We start from the raw sequence: 12,631 nt of genomic DNA, 5'->3' as shown, positions 1-12,631 counted from the left end.
TACTAGCGGTGTGTTTATGACGAGTTGTAAGAGGTGACAAGTCCATAGTATCCACATCAAGGGCGTCATCGTCAATCATGAAGTCAAGCGTGGCGAGTTCTTCGTCAGTAGCGTCTGCTGGAATGAGTTCATGGAATTCATTTCCAGAGGGTTCCATATAGTCAAGGTAGATTGGATCAATGTCTCTGTGATGACGAGAGCGAACTAGAAAGGAGGGCGATGGGACGAAAAATGAGTCAGGACTGAAAAAGCACCAGATGCTTGATGAGGCACCAGCAACCAACAACGCCAAATTTGTAACGATGAAAATATAAATACATCTGCAATGACACTTACTGTGAGAGACACTTTTTCTCTTGAGAGTGAATACAGCAGCACATGAGCGAAGTAGACACTAAGTACGAGACAACGTCACGCCTACAGACTCAACCATGAACAAATAATTCGACCTACACAACTTACCAGATAAGGTCGTTCCAGAGTATGAACACGCAAGTGTTCGAGCATTCGACCTTGATACGTGAATACACGACGATTGGAACAGTCCTTCCATCGACACACACAACTTTCATGTGATCTAACCGAAGAGAGGAGTGATAGAGTTAGATGAAAGAATACACAATAATATGATGTTTAAATTAATTGGACTGCACTGGGAAGATTCCATACGTCCATCACACCGAGAGCGGTTGTGATAATATTGACAGCTTAAATCGCCACAACACGATATAAGATAGGAAACCTCACCACCACACAATGTGAATCCATCATTTATACTAATAACAATGATAGAATCCACCATCATCTTCAATCGCCTACTATCTCCCATCACCAAATACCTCTCGCACTCCCAACAAGACAACGCACAATTCCGAAACGAAAACAACATGGTAGAAACATATCGATCGTTCATATGCCACATAGTGAAATGGCTCCGTACCAATAAATAATAATTGATTATATCATCAAATTGGCTTACTTGTTCGGTCCAAAGGGTAGAATCTCAACATGAGTTTTGATAAGATGTTGGACGAGCTCATGCATTGTCGGCGTTACATGGTAGCAGCCCTCCCAGAGACAGATCTTTGGATGATTTTCCATTGGATTCACGTAGTGCTGCATGCTTGTCATCTCGTCCTATTGGCAATATGAAGCTTCATAGGTATTTACTTGCTTTTGGATTTTGGAAATGTTGGAAGTGTGCAGAGATGAGAAGCTCAACAATGGAAGAGCAAGTCTATTGCGCGCTAGTAATTGCATATCTGCGTGTCAAAATAATATATCTTTTATGCTGCGAAGTGTTTCATCATAGTGAACATTCCTCGAAAATAATGGACGATTACCTCGTTTGGGCAAGCGAGGTCAATTCCAATAAAGTGTCACCCATGGCAACTAGGATTCATCAATTTCTGATACATATGAAAAGATTGGAATCATAGCACGCCGGAGAATGTTTGAAACGTTCAAGTGACAGTTTTGGCATTATTTGAAAACATGTGAGACTAGTGCTGAACAAGAATGTTGACCTGTATATGTCTGTATCTACTATATTGATGACATTATGCAACATTTGACAACTGTGGCTTATGAGGGCTCCATTTGATTTACACCTTTTTGAGCATACCGGTCGAGAGCTGTAGAGATTTCAGCATCTTGAGCACCCGTTCTGAGTACCGCCGACCAGAAAGCACTGTGATGACAGTTCCACGCCTTCCAAACCTGCCTGTTCTACCAGCCATATGAAAATAAGAAGTGGGAGATATTGGTGGGCCAAGAATAAATACATGGCTAATATTGGGCATATCTAAGCCACGGGCAGCATGTTCAGTAGCAACTAGTACACGTATATTATCCCCTGATGTAAAGGAAGCAAATGGAGCCGTTTTTGCTGTAGTGTCTGATACGACGGCTGCCTTTGTGGTTGATGACATTGTGCCTTCTACTGTTCCAGCTTCCTTCTGTGGTTCTGAATCACGCGCGGTGGCATGAACTTCGATTCCAAAGTCACTCCATTCTACCTGTCTAATAAGTTTATCGGATGGTATACCGGCTGCATTTAGCTTGTCTAGTATAGGCCCAAGAGCGACAGAGGAAGAGACGAAAAGCATGGCCGACTGGATATTGTCTCGTTTAATAATATCTACTACAGCATCAATGACGAGGTCATCGGCATCTGGTAGAGCCATTTCTAGTTCGTCTATTGGAAGTGCATCTTCTTGACTAGAATCGTACAAGTCTCTTGTAGTTCCGTCCTCACGTACAGTCAGTACATGATGAGATATATTCGGTGGTGATGTTTCCCCAGTGCTCGTCATATCCAGAAGCAGAGGGTTCTTCAGCCATTTTCTACGTTTCACCAACGATTCATATAAGAAGGCTGGCAATGTGGCTGAAGTTGCGATAATCTGGAACGGAGTCCTACTTTGTGCTACTGCTACCACTGGCTTCTTGGGCATGCTAGGCATTTTTGGGGATTGAGATTTCGGTGTTATTGGCTGCTCGTTTTCTATAAGCTCTGGCCGTCGTAAATGTACAATCTTTTGGACCAGAGTCTCGGACGGCTTGGGATGTATTGTATTTCTGAATTTTTCCCTGACTAATAGAAGACGTTAGTTGACAAACGTGGTCTTCGATACATATGAAGAATATGAGAAGTCCATCGGGACAAGACGCAACATTCACATAGCGCACAGGTACCTGAAGCTTTGGGACTGGCTTCTCGAATCAGATAATCCACTTCGTCCAAAACAAGTGTTTCGACTTTACTCAGATCCAACACCCCGTCATCCACCAGCTCCAGTATACGTAAAGGTGTCCCTATTAATATACTGGGGGTACTTTTCTGAAGTCTAGATGTCTGCTCAGTTCGATCTAACCCGTTCAATATCACCTGTACGTGCTTTTTTATGTAGTCAGCATCGTGGTGTTCCAATAATTGAGTCGTCCACTGATACAACTGCACAGCCAGTTCACGTGTTGGCGACAATAAGACGGTTTGAACATGGTTTGGTTGGCTAGATGGTTGCTTTTTCTCCAGTTTACTAGCAGCTATTGCGACCAGCGTTATACTTTTGCCTGATCCAGTGATAGATCTAAATACTATGTCTCGTCCACTAAGGGCAGGAGGGATCAGAGCAGTTTGAGCATCGTTTGGACTTGTGATCTTGAACCTTGTTGATAGATTTTCTGCGATTGACTTTGGGATGTTGGGAAAGGTTGATGTAGGAGTTGAAAGTTGACGTCTTTGTCCTATGACGCGTAATCCAGCACGATATAGCGATATACTCGTAGATAAAGTCTTCATTGTCTATTTGGTTGAACAAACATTGGCGTCAAAAGCACATTCTTCACTCGACCAAACACATCAAAAAAGAAAACCAGGATGATCCATGAAGTTTTACTTGCATTGGCAGGATGTCCTGGAGACTTGTTCGTATATTCAAATGGCAAACTAGCAGTATCTACTGATATCCCCTTCCTCCACGACTCGGAACGTGCTCAACTAGCACCACTATTGCAAGTTGCTCAACTGTACATGCAGCTTGATGCCTACCTCAAACGACTACGCACTCCATGGCTAAATCATCTAAAATCTCGTTATTATTCGAATGCTTCTCCCTCTGCTGCTGATCACGATCAGCAGCCACAAATCTCAAGTGTTTGGAAGGGTGTCTACCAGCAGGCTTTATCGGGTGCATTGGCTTCTTATTTGGACGAATATAGGAGCGTCATTGTACAAGTGGAACGTAAAGTTCTGGACTATTTAGATCCGGATACTGATGGTGGGAGGACTCCATTGGCTTACCTCAATGTCACCTTTGCGCAGGTATATTGATCTACTTTAGGCATTTTTTGCGCTTACGCTGCCAATATATCTAGCTACATTTTGTACTTACATTCCATATTTTGATGCCTCAGTATCATCAGGTGTTCATCCACTTGAATGATCTGATACAAATATTGCAACTTCACACCAGCGAGTATCACGGCGCAAAGATACTGTCTTTGCTTCATCAGAAATGTAATACGGGACTGCCTGCTGTACGCCAAGCTATGCTCAAGTGAGTCGAGATACATTTAAAAGTGTGGGACTTTTTTTGGGTATCTGTTGCTTACATACTCTTTCGTGAGGTTGCAACATGCCTGTTTGGCAGCCCTGTATCGTCAAATTACAACATGGATGCTCTATGGAGAACTCAATGATCCCTACTCTGAATTCTTCATCAAGAATGAATCTCCAAGTGAAGCCAGACGAACGGCTATTTTTATGGTATGTAGTGGGCTATTGACCTCATGGTTTGAGGTGGTGATATTGATTTTTTCCCCGCGTAGGCCGACGTCGTTGTCGAGCTTCAACAAGAGCAAACACGATGGTATGGAATTACCCCATGGCTCAAACGTCATCAACCACGTCGTTTAATATATCGTCTACCATCGCAGGTATTCAGAATTTGTATTGGATTCATCAATGATACCACCATTCATGTCAACACGAGTTGCCGAAACTATATTATTCGTCGGAAAAGCCATATCGTCTATACGTGAATCACCTACACCAGAAAATCAGCAAGCAATCTCCTCCATATCAACCACATTCTTGCCAGACTTTATCGCATTGACTCAACAACAAACTGTTGGATACAAGGACGCACCGTTCGAGTTGGTAGTAGATCGAGTTAAGCGTCATGTTTCTAAGATTCTTTGGAAGGCACTTGTTATTGATCGTGATTTGAGGAGGCATTTGAAGGTTTGTAGTTGTGCTGGATGAGCACACGGTGCTTTGTGGTCGGAATTTCCAACAAATTTTGCTCGGCAGGCTTTCAAGGACTTTTATCTATTGGGAAAAGGAGAATTCTTCGTGTCGTTTCTTGATGGCTGTGATTTGATACGTCAACGTGCAGCAGCTCGTCTTGTGCTGATCACCGAATATGGTATGCTTCTGCTTCCGTACCATGTTTTTTCTCCTCAGACTAACACTCTGGTCTTTTGGTAGACATGAACAGTCTGTTTCGACGAACTGCTCGTGATACAACAGCAGAACATGATCCTGCTGTTGACAGTTTCGCATTCAGATTCATCAAGTCAGATGGTAATTGTTAATTGTTGCTCGTACCGACAAACCTTCCTTGGTTCACTGAGATTTCTCGTCAAAACATAGAACGACCACCAAAATCACTAGTCTCACCATTTGAGAGCGAGCTGGTGAATCTCCCGTTACGGCTTGAATATGAAGTGACATGGCCCTTAGATCTTGTGTTGACACAACCTGACTTGGAAAAGTAGTGTTACATCTGTAGACCGTGATCAATCATTTTTTTGCCATCTCACAAAACGCATCAATTCTAGGTACAATGTAGTGTTTACGTTCCTGATTTATCTGAGACGAGTGCAGATGCGGATACAACGTATTTGGTCATTGACCAATAATGTTTCTCGTGGCACACGTCGAGGGTCAACCACTCATGAGCCACTATCTCGAATATTCTGGACTATACGTGGCCGTATGATGTTTTTCGTGGATCATTTGTGGTCTTATATTCAGGTAAGAATTGACAGTTCTACACACTGTTGATGGTGTGTGAACAAACTGAAGCCGAGATTTTTTTGTGTCTCATCTCGAATGTTGAATTTCAGATGGATGTTTTGGAAAGTCAATACTCTGCTCTGATGAACAGACTTTTTGACGACCAACATGACTCTGAATATGGCCAAGAATCTGGTCTGGAAAGTGAAGATGAAAACACAATAGATCAACCACTAGGCATTCCACCAACTCATGCATCACCAGAGACATCAGTCAATGGTGATTTCGAATCATTACAGCAAGATCATGCTGCCTACTTGGACGCAATATGTAAAGGATGCTTCTTGGATGATTCAGCAGCGTCGAAAAGTTTGGGGAGTGTGGTTCGAACTCTGCTTGAATTGATTGTGAGATATTGTGGTGTTGTAGAAGACTCGCTACGATCTGGAAGGTTGCGAGATGATAGTATTCCAAGGGTTGAGTCGTTACGTCAGGTACTGTAAATATAGAACAATGTTGGCTGTTGGGATGTAAATGACTCATGCATCAACTAATGCGATGAATATTTTTTGCAATTTAGGAGTTTGATCGATCATGTCAATTCTTGTTTGATGCATTAGCTGGTGCTCGGACTAGTGATACGCATCAGACTTCAGATGGCGCAGCAGCGTTTGAGAAACTACTGTTGCGTCTGGATTATAATCGGTGGTTTTCGGTTGGGTTTGATATATCGCAGTCCACAAAGACAAGCACCGCGGCCAGAAATACATCTGGAGGTGGTTTGGTTGGCTTTTAGAAACGGTCTTGTTTGTACAGGAAGAAACAGAATAGCTGATGTTGTAAAACGACGCTGCAAAAACCAAAATAGACGAGGGTGTTTTACTTGACGGGTTATATGTAAGGGTTTGAAGAGGTTTTCTTAAACTTTTTTTAAAAAAAGACACAAAGAAAGTATACAAAAAAGCACAATTTGGAGGCCACGTTGTCCTGAGGCTTCATAATATCTGAGGGAGGAGGCATTGAAGGTGTGTTCTCATTTCTTTTCTTCGGCCTTCTTGGCTGCATCCATTTTCACTTGCATCTCCTTGTAGTAGGTCAAAGAGTCTCGAATTGGCCTTATTATCTCATCTTCCATATCAGGGAGGACTTTGGCAGCTAATTCGTACAGTGGGATCATGACGAAACCAATGAATCTAGACAATAGTGTTAAATACGTGTCAGAAGCGTGTAAGGGTATATTCTTTTCCTCAAACAGCCGTTTTTGTCGCCCTTGCTCTGAAGTCATGAAGTTTAGCAAACACTACGTACCCGACTTGAGCACCAGGTTTAGTGACTTTTTCACGATCCATGAATGGAGCAGTTGGCAACCCTTCTGCCTTTTCACGATCAGATTGGGAGAAGAATTCTTGTAACAAGCAGTCTACCCATGGTTCAGCTACATCGTTTGGTCGCACTTCGTTGGAAATGTCGGAGCATTTAATAATCATTTGCATGAGCTAGTTGAATACAAAAGGATGGATGAGATTAGGATTGAAACACAGAGCTAAAAAAAAGCATACACAACGCTCAGAGTAGAGACACCTTACCAAGATCTTGTGTTCAGCATCCTCAAAGTTGAAATTCTCAGAAACCTTCTTGAACTGTGCCATAATTTCACCATGTTTGGCCATATCCGTTGCAAGGATACATTTAATAATGTTTCTGCGGGCATCACGGAAGACTGCATCAGGCAGATTCTTGAGTATGTCACATTCAGGGTTTCGCAAGATGGCGAAGAGCATTGCACAGTGGTGGTTTTCGAGTGGTGATTGATCATTGTAGATGGTCGCCAGTTCGGTTTTGGCGTTGATTTGGTAGGCGTTGTTGTAGCCGGGGTGGTCGAGATCTGGCAAGAGGAAAACAAAATCAGTATATTGTGCGTGGGAACTATGGCTTCAGAGAGTGTGCTTACCGTGACCGATGCATGCAACTGTAAGGACTAAACGGTCTAGGGGCTTGAATTTCCGAAGGACGCCAGTCCTGTTTAGGATTCCATACATCTAAGTGGTTAGAAAACAAAACAAAAAATTAGAATTGAGAAAAGCATTCTCATCACTCCATATTGAGGGAGCTTTTTTTGCATACCATTTGCGTGACACAGAAGCAATGTCTGAAGTTATGGAAGGGCTAAAAACATGTAACTAAAGTCAGTATTCTACTCTCTGTACTGGGCCGCTTCCTTCAAAGCTAATTTCGCGAATTACTCACATTGTGGTTGTAATTATCCTTGATGGCATTCAAAAACCGCCTTAACGCAGCAGCCTCAATATTGAAATCCTGAATCAAGCCCATTTCCTCAAAGATAGTTTCGAGCAAGACAGTAATTTCATTCTCATCCCACAACCAGTTATCAAAAGTCGGTTGCTTCAAATACATCTTTGTTTCTTCAGACAAGATGTATTTAGGACTGGTGGTGAATCGAGGATCAAGTTTCGAGACTCGTTTGACTACTTGACGAGGAGCTTTCGGAATTGTTCCTGTAGCTGTGGAAATTGTCTTGTCCAAGTCGTCGAGTTTGCGACGGATGACGGTCAGCGAGTCTTTGAGTTCGGTGACGTCTTTTACAGTCAGGTTTGCGGCGAGGACGTCAGTGAATTGGGTGGTTAGGTCATCAAGTTGTCTATTCTTTTCGCCTATGAATGACAAAACGGAGGTTGTTCAATGTCTGGTTTGCTTTTACACCTTCACGTTTGGTACGCAAAAGGCAATAAGTACGTCATTCCAATAAGTATACCTTGTTTAATTTCCAGGCGATATCGATCGTTAGCATCATTAGCAGGTATGAATTTGTTGATGGCGAGTACTGAGTTATCGGATGAGCGCGTCAATCGTGCCATTGTAACGATTTCAGGAGTGGCATCAGCAGCAGCTAGTAACAGGCTTTTGACCTCTTCATCGGTAGCCTGTGCCGGTACCTCGACTGATTCATCACGGTTGGTATTTACGATGCGCAAGTATAGCTTTCGTGTGGCAGCCATATTTGTGATTTTCCCTTTTGACTCCAACCTAACGTGTCAACCTCTGTATTTTCTTGAAATAGAGCAGGGAAGCCTAACTGAGTATTGGAATGTTTCAGCAAGTCATTGTTCGCGTCGTGTAAGCTGAGGTTTCAAGGAGACGAGTGGTAGTCACTTGGTTTGATTCAGTCGAATGAGGATCGCTGCCCTGAAAAGTTTCGCAGTGTTGGCTCACCGTAAAGGTGGAATGTCCATTTTAAAAGCTAGAGAGAGTATTAGTCAAGCTCTCCAACGAATTTGGACTGCTGGAGGTGATTGTGTTCGCCCGATGCGATGTGCTGTACGTACTCTGTCCTTTTGGGTTGGATCTATATGACCAAATCACTACTATAGTCAATAGGCTTTGAGTGATGCCGTGTCTAAGTAGATTCGACGCGATTTGAGTTGCTCGAGTTCTCCTTTCCAAATGTCACGACGTGTCGCCCATGCAGCCCGTTGGACAAAGTTAAAAGCGCTGCCATTCCATATAATGAAAAAGAAATCACGAAACATTTCCAAAATAACTGTGTTATGGTTCTCTCTGTGTTAGTTTTGTCCACGTAGATTGTCGGTCGAGCAAAATGTTTCGAAATTCATCGAATCTGCTGATTGCCGTGATTGCTATATAACAAGTTTCAAAGCAGGAAGGAGAGAGACAGGGAAATCGAGTACCTACACTGGTCTACATTCCAACTCCATTATCTTATATATATATCATATCGAGTGTACAATCGATAAAAATGTCGACAACTCCAGCAGCGGCAAACACTGCCAAACCCATTCAGGTATGTAGAACTGTATCGACTGCAGGAACTCTATTAAGCAGCCTCATTCTGCTATCGTCAATCTACATTCCACACTATGTCAGCCTGCTTATTCCATCATCGCTCTGGCTTCGACACAACACATCTCAATCATTCCAACATTTAAAACTTTAAACTCTCCACAACCACCACTAACAATGCACTCATACATTTACATTATTTAGGTCAAACTGGTCCTATTAGGTGAAGCAGCTGTTGGCAAGTCATCGCTAGTATTACGGTTTGTCAACAATGAATTCCAAGAAAACAAGGAACCAACCATTGGGGCTGCATTCTTGACTCAAAAGTGTAAATTGGAAGACAAGATCATCAAATTCGAAATCTGGGATACCGCTGGTCAAGAACGATTCCACTCCCTAGCCCCAATGTATTATAGAAACGCTCAAGCCGCCATCGTCGCTTATGATATCACAAAGCCCGTAAGTATTCATTCCATACATTGAGCTTGTTGATGGTGTCCATTCTTTTTTTCGCTTGTTGATCGTGATGGTTTATGCCATCTGTTGGAAGTGCAAGAGTCGAAACCATGTCAACGAACAGACTTGCATTCGCACGATAACTTTGATACACCTTCGCTTTTTTTGCATCTATATTGCTAATAGAATCACTCATCATCAATCTAACAATGTAGGCCTCTCTGGATAAAGCAAAGTCATGGGTCAAGGAATTGCAAAGACAAGCAAACCCAAATATAGTTATTGCCTTGGTTGGAAACAAACTCGACTTGGAATCTACTTCTCGTGCAATCCCCACAGAAGAAGCTCAATCATACGCCAGTGAAGCCGGTCTCTTGTTTGCAGAAGCTTCAGCAAAGACGGGTGACAATGTTATGGAAGTGTTTACTGATATTGGTACGTAGCATGAAATCGCAAGAGACCCACTGCCATTTTCCAGGACGTACGACGCTTTGTTTCTCTTTTATCTGCGCTTTCATCTGGATGCACCAACCAACATCCTTCTCATCTTCACGCACCAGCTAACACATCTCTTTTCACTTTTGAACTAATAGCCAAGAAAATACCACTCGAACAATTGGTGCAATCTCGCTCACGAACAGGATTAGCAGGAGCTGCTGGAAGTGGTGCAACTGGTGGAAGTGGCCGTGTGGATTTGGATGCTCAAGCTCGAGCCAATGCTGCTGGAAACTGCTCATGTTGAGAGTGTGAGAAGAAAGAGTTCTAAAAGTTTATGTCCCCCCCAAATGAATTGTGATTCAAAATCCGCCTTCCGCTCAAACACATCCCACCACTCAATATCAACACTGTCTCGGATTTATTATAAATAAAGATTTTTCAGCGCAAAAGCATGCCAGGTTGGTTTTTTTTTTTTGGCAGATTAAAAGTGAAACCATGGGAAAGAAATGACAGAAGAGAGAATTGACAATCAAAATTTACAATTTATTCACTTTCTGCAATCAGTTTACGTTTCAATGTTATGTTCAATTTTATACACTTCGCACTTGGATCTGTTTAAACACGAGATAAAACTGACTCATACGTTGGTACCATATACTTGATGTTGATGAAGGCATCTTCTCCACCAGTCATTTCAAACTTTTCCAAGGTTTCTTGAATCAAGTCACCAATGTTTTCACGTCGTTGTTGAGAATAGTAGATGCCATCTCCCAAGTTGACTGTTTTTGTGTGTAAACGTATGTGTAAGTTTGATGTCAGGAGCAAAAAAGTGGTATACTGGATGCAGGATGCAGATTTTTGCGGTTACATACCATTCTTGTTCTTGAACAAGTTGAATACAGGTAGGATTTGACGGTAGTAAGGTACCAATGCTTCGCCAACCATTTCAGCTGATTCAACCAAGTGCTGGAGGACTTTGAGGGTTGTGGTGATGACTTGGATGTTTCTGGTGTTTAAGGCCTCTATCAGAGCCAGAAACAAGGAAAGGTTAGTAAATGCTTCATCTTGTGGACAGGCATTTTTTGCATTGCATGCTTGAGGTTTGGTAATTCCGATGTAAACTCACTCTTGATGGGGATGATGAGTTGAGGAACTACAGGAAGGATCTTGGAACCACCTTTATCCAACAAGTCGTGGATTCCTTGTCTAGCCAAGAAGGCGTATGGCTCTTCTGTTTCACACAGGCCGGAAAAGAAGAGTGGGAGGTAGTGGTGGTAGTCCAGCTTTTCGATGTCGACCTGGTTTACGTGGAGGCGTGTTTTGAATATTGTTTTGATAATGGAAAAAACAGTTTTACTGTCAATGAATTGAGGGTCACATTTAAGCGCTTACCTTCCAGTTTATCTTATTCTTGCTGGAATCATGTCCAACAGAAATTGGGAAGTCACCACGATCATACAGTTTTCGGAATCCTGATGGTGAGGCTAAGGATGGTAGAGTATTGTGAGTGTGATTGTTCAGGTCGTTTGTGAGCCAGATTTGAATTAGACGAGAATGACGCGTCATTAGAGAATCACGTCCATCATGAATAGCATCACTTAAAATCCGACGCGTCTGAATGCTCACCAGTATCTTCAATTTTCCTAGGTCCAAAAGCGCCAGCTCGTGGTGGCGAGCTACCCTTTGGAGCAAAGTAGCCTCCTCCAGAACCTCTCATGATGACTTGTACAGGAGCCAGTTTCGTAACTTTTGCGTGCTATATGTGTGGTGTTGAAGTTAACTTCACGGAACTCAGTGATGCTGGTGCACGGAGCACAAGACATACATTAAGCAGGAATTTCCCTAGATATTCAACGACACGTTTCGATAGTTTGAAATGCTTGTTGTCTGTGAAGAAAATGAAACTTTTGGCCAGTCGACTCTGCCAATCGTAGGGTATTAGAGGTTCTAATCACGGTTGAAAACACGTCGAGAAAATTCTCCGATCGCGTCTTGTGGTAATAGTAGATGCGTCAGGCTTGCCCACACACAGATAGGCCAGCAGATAGGGATGTTTTGGTTCGCTTTTGTTGCTTGACATGTTGCAGAGTGGTCTTGTTGGTGAATGTTTGTGATTTTGGCATGGGGAAGCAAGGAGACAGTGTCGTTGGCGTGTATACCTGTAAAATAAAATTTCCAGCTGTTTAGGCGTCGTGATAAGGCATCGTGAATAGCCCTCATCTCTTGTACACATTCACCTCCTCGTGCACTTGATAGTCAGTCAAGATGGAAGGGACAGTTCCAAGTCCCAGACCGCTTTCTCGAGACATGAAACCAAGGCCAAAGTCATCTATCGCAGCGGGCTCTGCGGAATCTCTATCTTCCATGAATAGCCAAAACACTTCGCCATCAAAT

At 42.7% G+C, this 12,631-nt stretch overlaps 5 protein-coding genes across 5 annotated transcripts; 2 read left to right on the top strand and 3 right to left on the bottom strand.

The window, feature by feature from the left end:
• Positions 1–1,604: 1,604 nt before the first annotated feature.
• On the bottom strand, positions 1,605–3,304 carry SmJEL517_g02441 (uncharacterized protein; the record flags this gene model as incomplete). The annotated part of the gene is made up of 2 exons (XM_031168369.1): positions 1,605–2,596; positions 2,698–3,304. 2 exons carry the CDS (start codon positions 3,302–3,304, stop codon positions 1,605–1,607), a joined length of 1,599 nt encoding a protein of 532 aa, XP_031025605.1.
• A 78-nt stretch (positions 3,305–3,382) lies between these two features.
• On the top strand, positions 3,383–6,320 carry SmJEL517_g02440 (uncharacterized protein; the record flags this gene model as incomplete). The annotated part of the gene is made up of 11 exons (XM_031168368.1): positions 3,383–3,826; positions 4,018–4,061; positions 4,132–4,270; positions 4,333–4,373; positions 4,441–4,747; positions 4,817–4,931; positions 4,994–5,089; positions 5,159–5,279; positions 5,347–5,542; positions 5,635–6,018; positions 6,105–6,320. The coding sequence occupies 11 exons, from the start codon at positions 3,383–3,385 to the stop codon at positions 6,318–6,320; spliced, it is 2,103 nt and encodes a 700-aa protein (XP_031025606.1).
• Positions 6,321–6,557: 237 nt separating this feature from the next.
• On the bottom strand, positions 6,558–8,541 carry SmJEL517_g02439 (uncharacterized protein; the record flags this gene model as incomplete). The annotated part of the gene is made up of 7 exons (XM_031168367.1): positions 6,558–6,717; positions 6,833–7,020; positions 7,111–7,409; positions 7,476–7,563; positions 7,649–7,690; positions 7,772–8,196; positions 8,298–8,541. 7 exons carry the CDS (start codon positions 8,539–8,541, stop codon positions 6,558–6,560), a joined length of 1,446 nt encoding a protein of 481 aa, XP_031025710.1.
• A 758-nt stretch (positions 8,542–9,299) lies between these two features.
• SmJEL517_g02438 (uncharacterized protein) lies at positions 9,300–10,541 on the top strand (the record flags this gene model as incomplete). Its single annotated transcript, XM_031168366.1, has 4 exons — positions 9,300–9,344; positions 9,548–9,802; positions 10,015–10,234; positions 10,393–10,541. The coding sequence occupies 4 exons, from the start codon at positions 9,300–9,302 to the stop codon at positions 10,539–10,541; spliced, it is 669 nt and encodes a 222-aa protein (XP_031025709.1).
• A 311-nt stretch (positions 10,542–10,852) lies between these two features.
• Positions 10,853–12,603, bottom strand: SmJEL517_g02437 (uncharacterized protein; the record flags this gene model as incomplete). Its single annotated transcript, XM_031168365.1, has 8 exons — positions 10,853–11,016; positions 11,110–11,259; positions 11,364–11,535; positions 11,630–11,721; positions 11,864–11,993; positions 12,063–12,158; positions 12,268–12,396; positions 12,475–12,603. 8 exons carry the CDS (start codon positions 12,601–12,603, stop codon positions 10,853–10,855), a joined length of 1,062 nt encoding a protein of 353 aa, XP_031025708.1.
• Between the last annotated feature and the right edge of the window lie 28 nt (positions 12,604–12,631).

Source organism: Synchytrium microbalum, assembly GCF_006535985.1.
Source record: "Synchytrium microbalum strain JEL517 chromosome Unknown SmJEL517_scf0010, whole genome shotgun sequence".
In the NCBI taxonomy this organism is placed as follows: Eukaryota; Fungi; Chytridiomycota; class Chytridiomycetes; order Synchytriales; family Synchytriaceae; genus Synchytrium; species Synchytrium microbalum.
The sequence above is the reverse complement of the archived record's forward strand: the minus strand, read 5'-3'. Positions and strand labels throughout refer to the sequence as shown.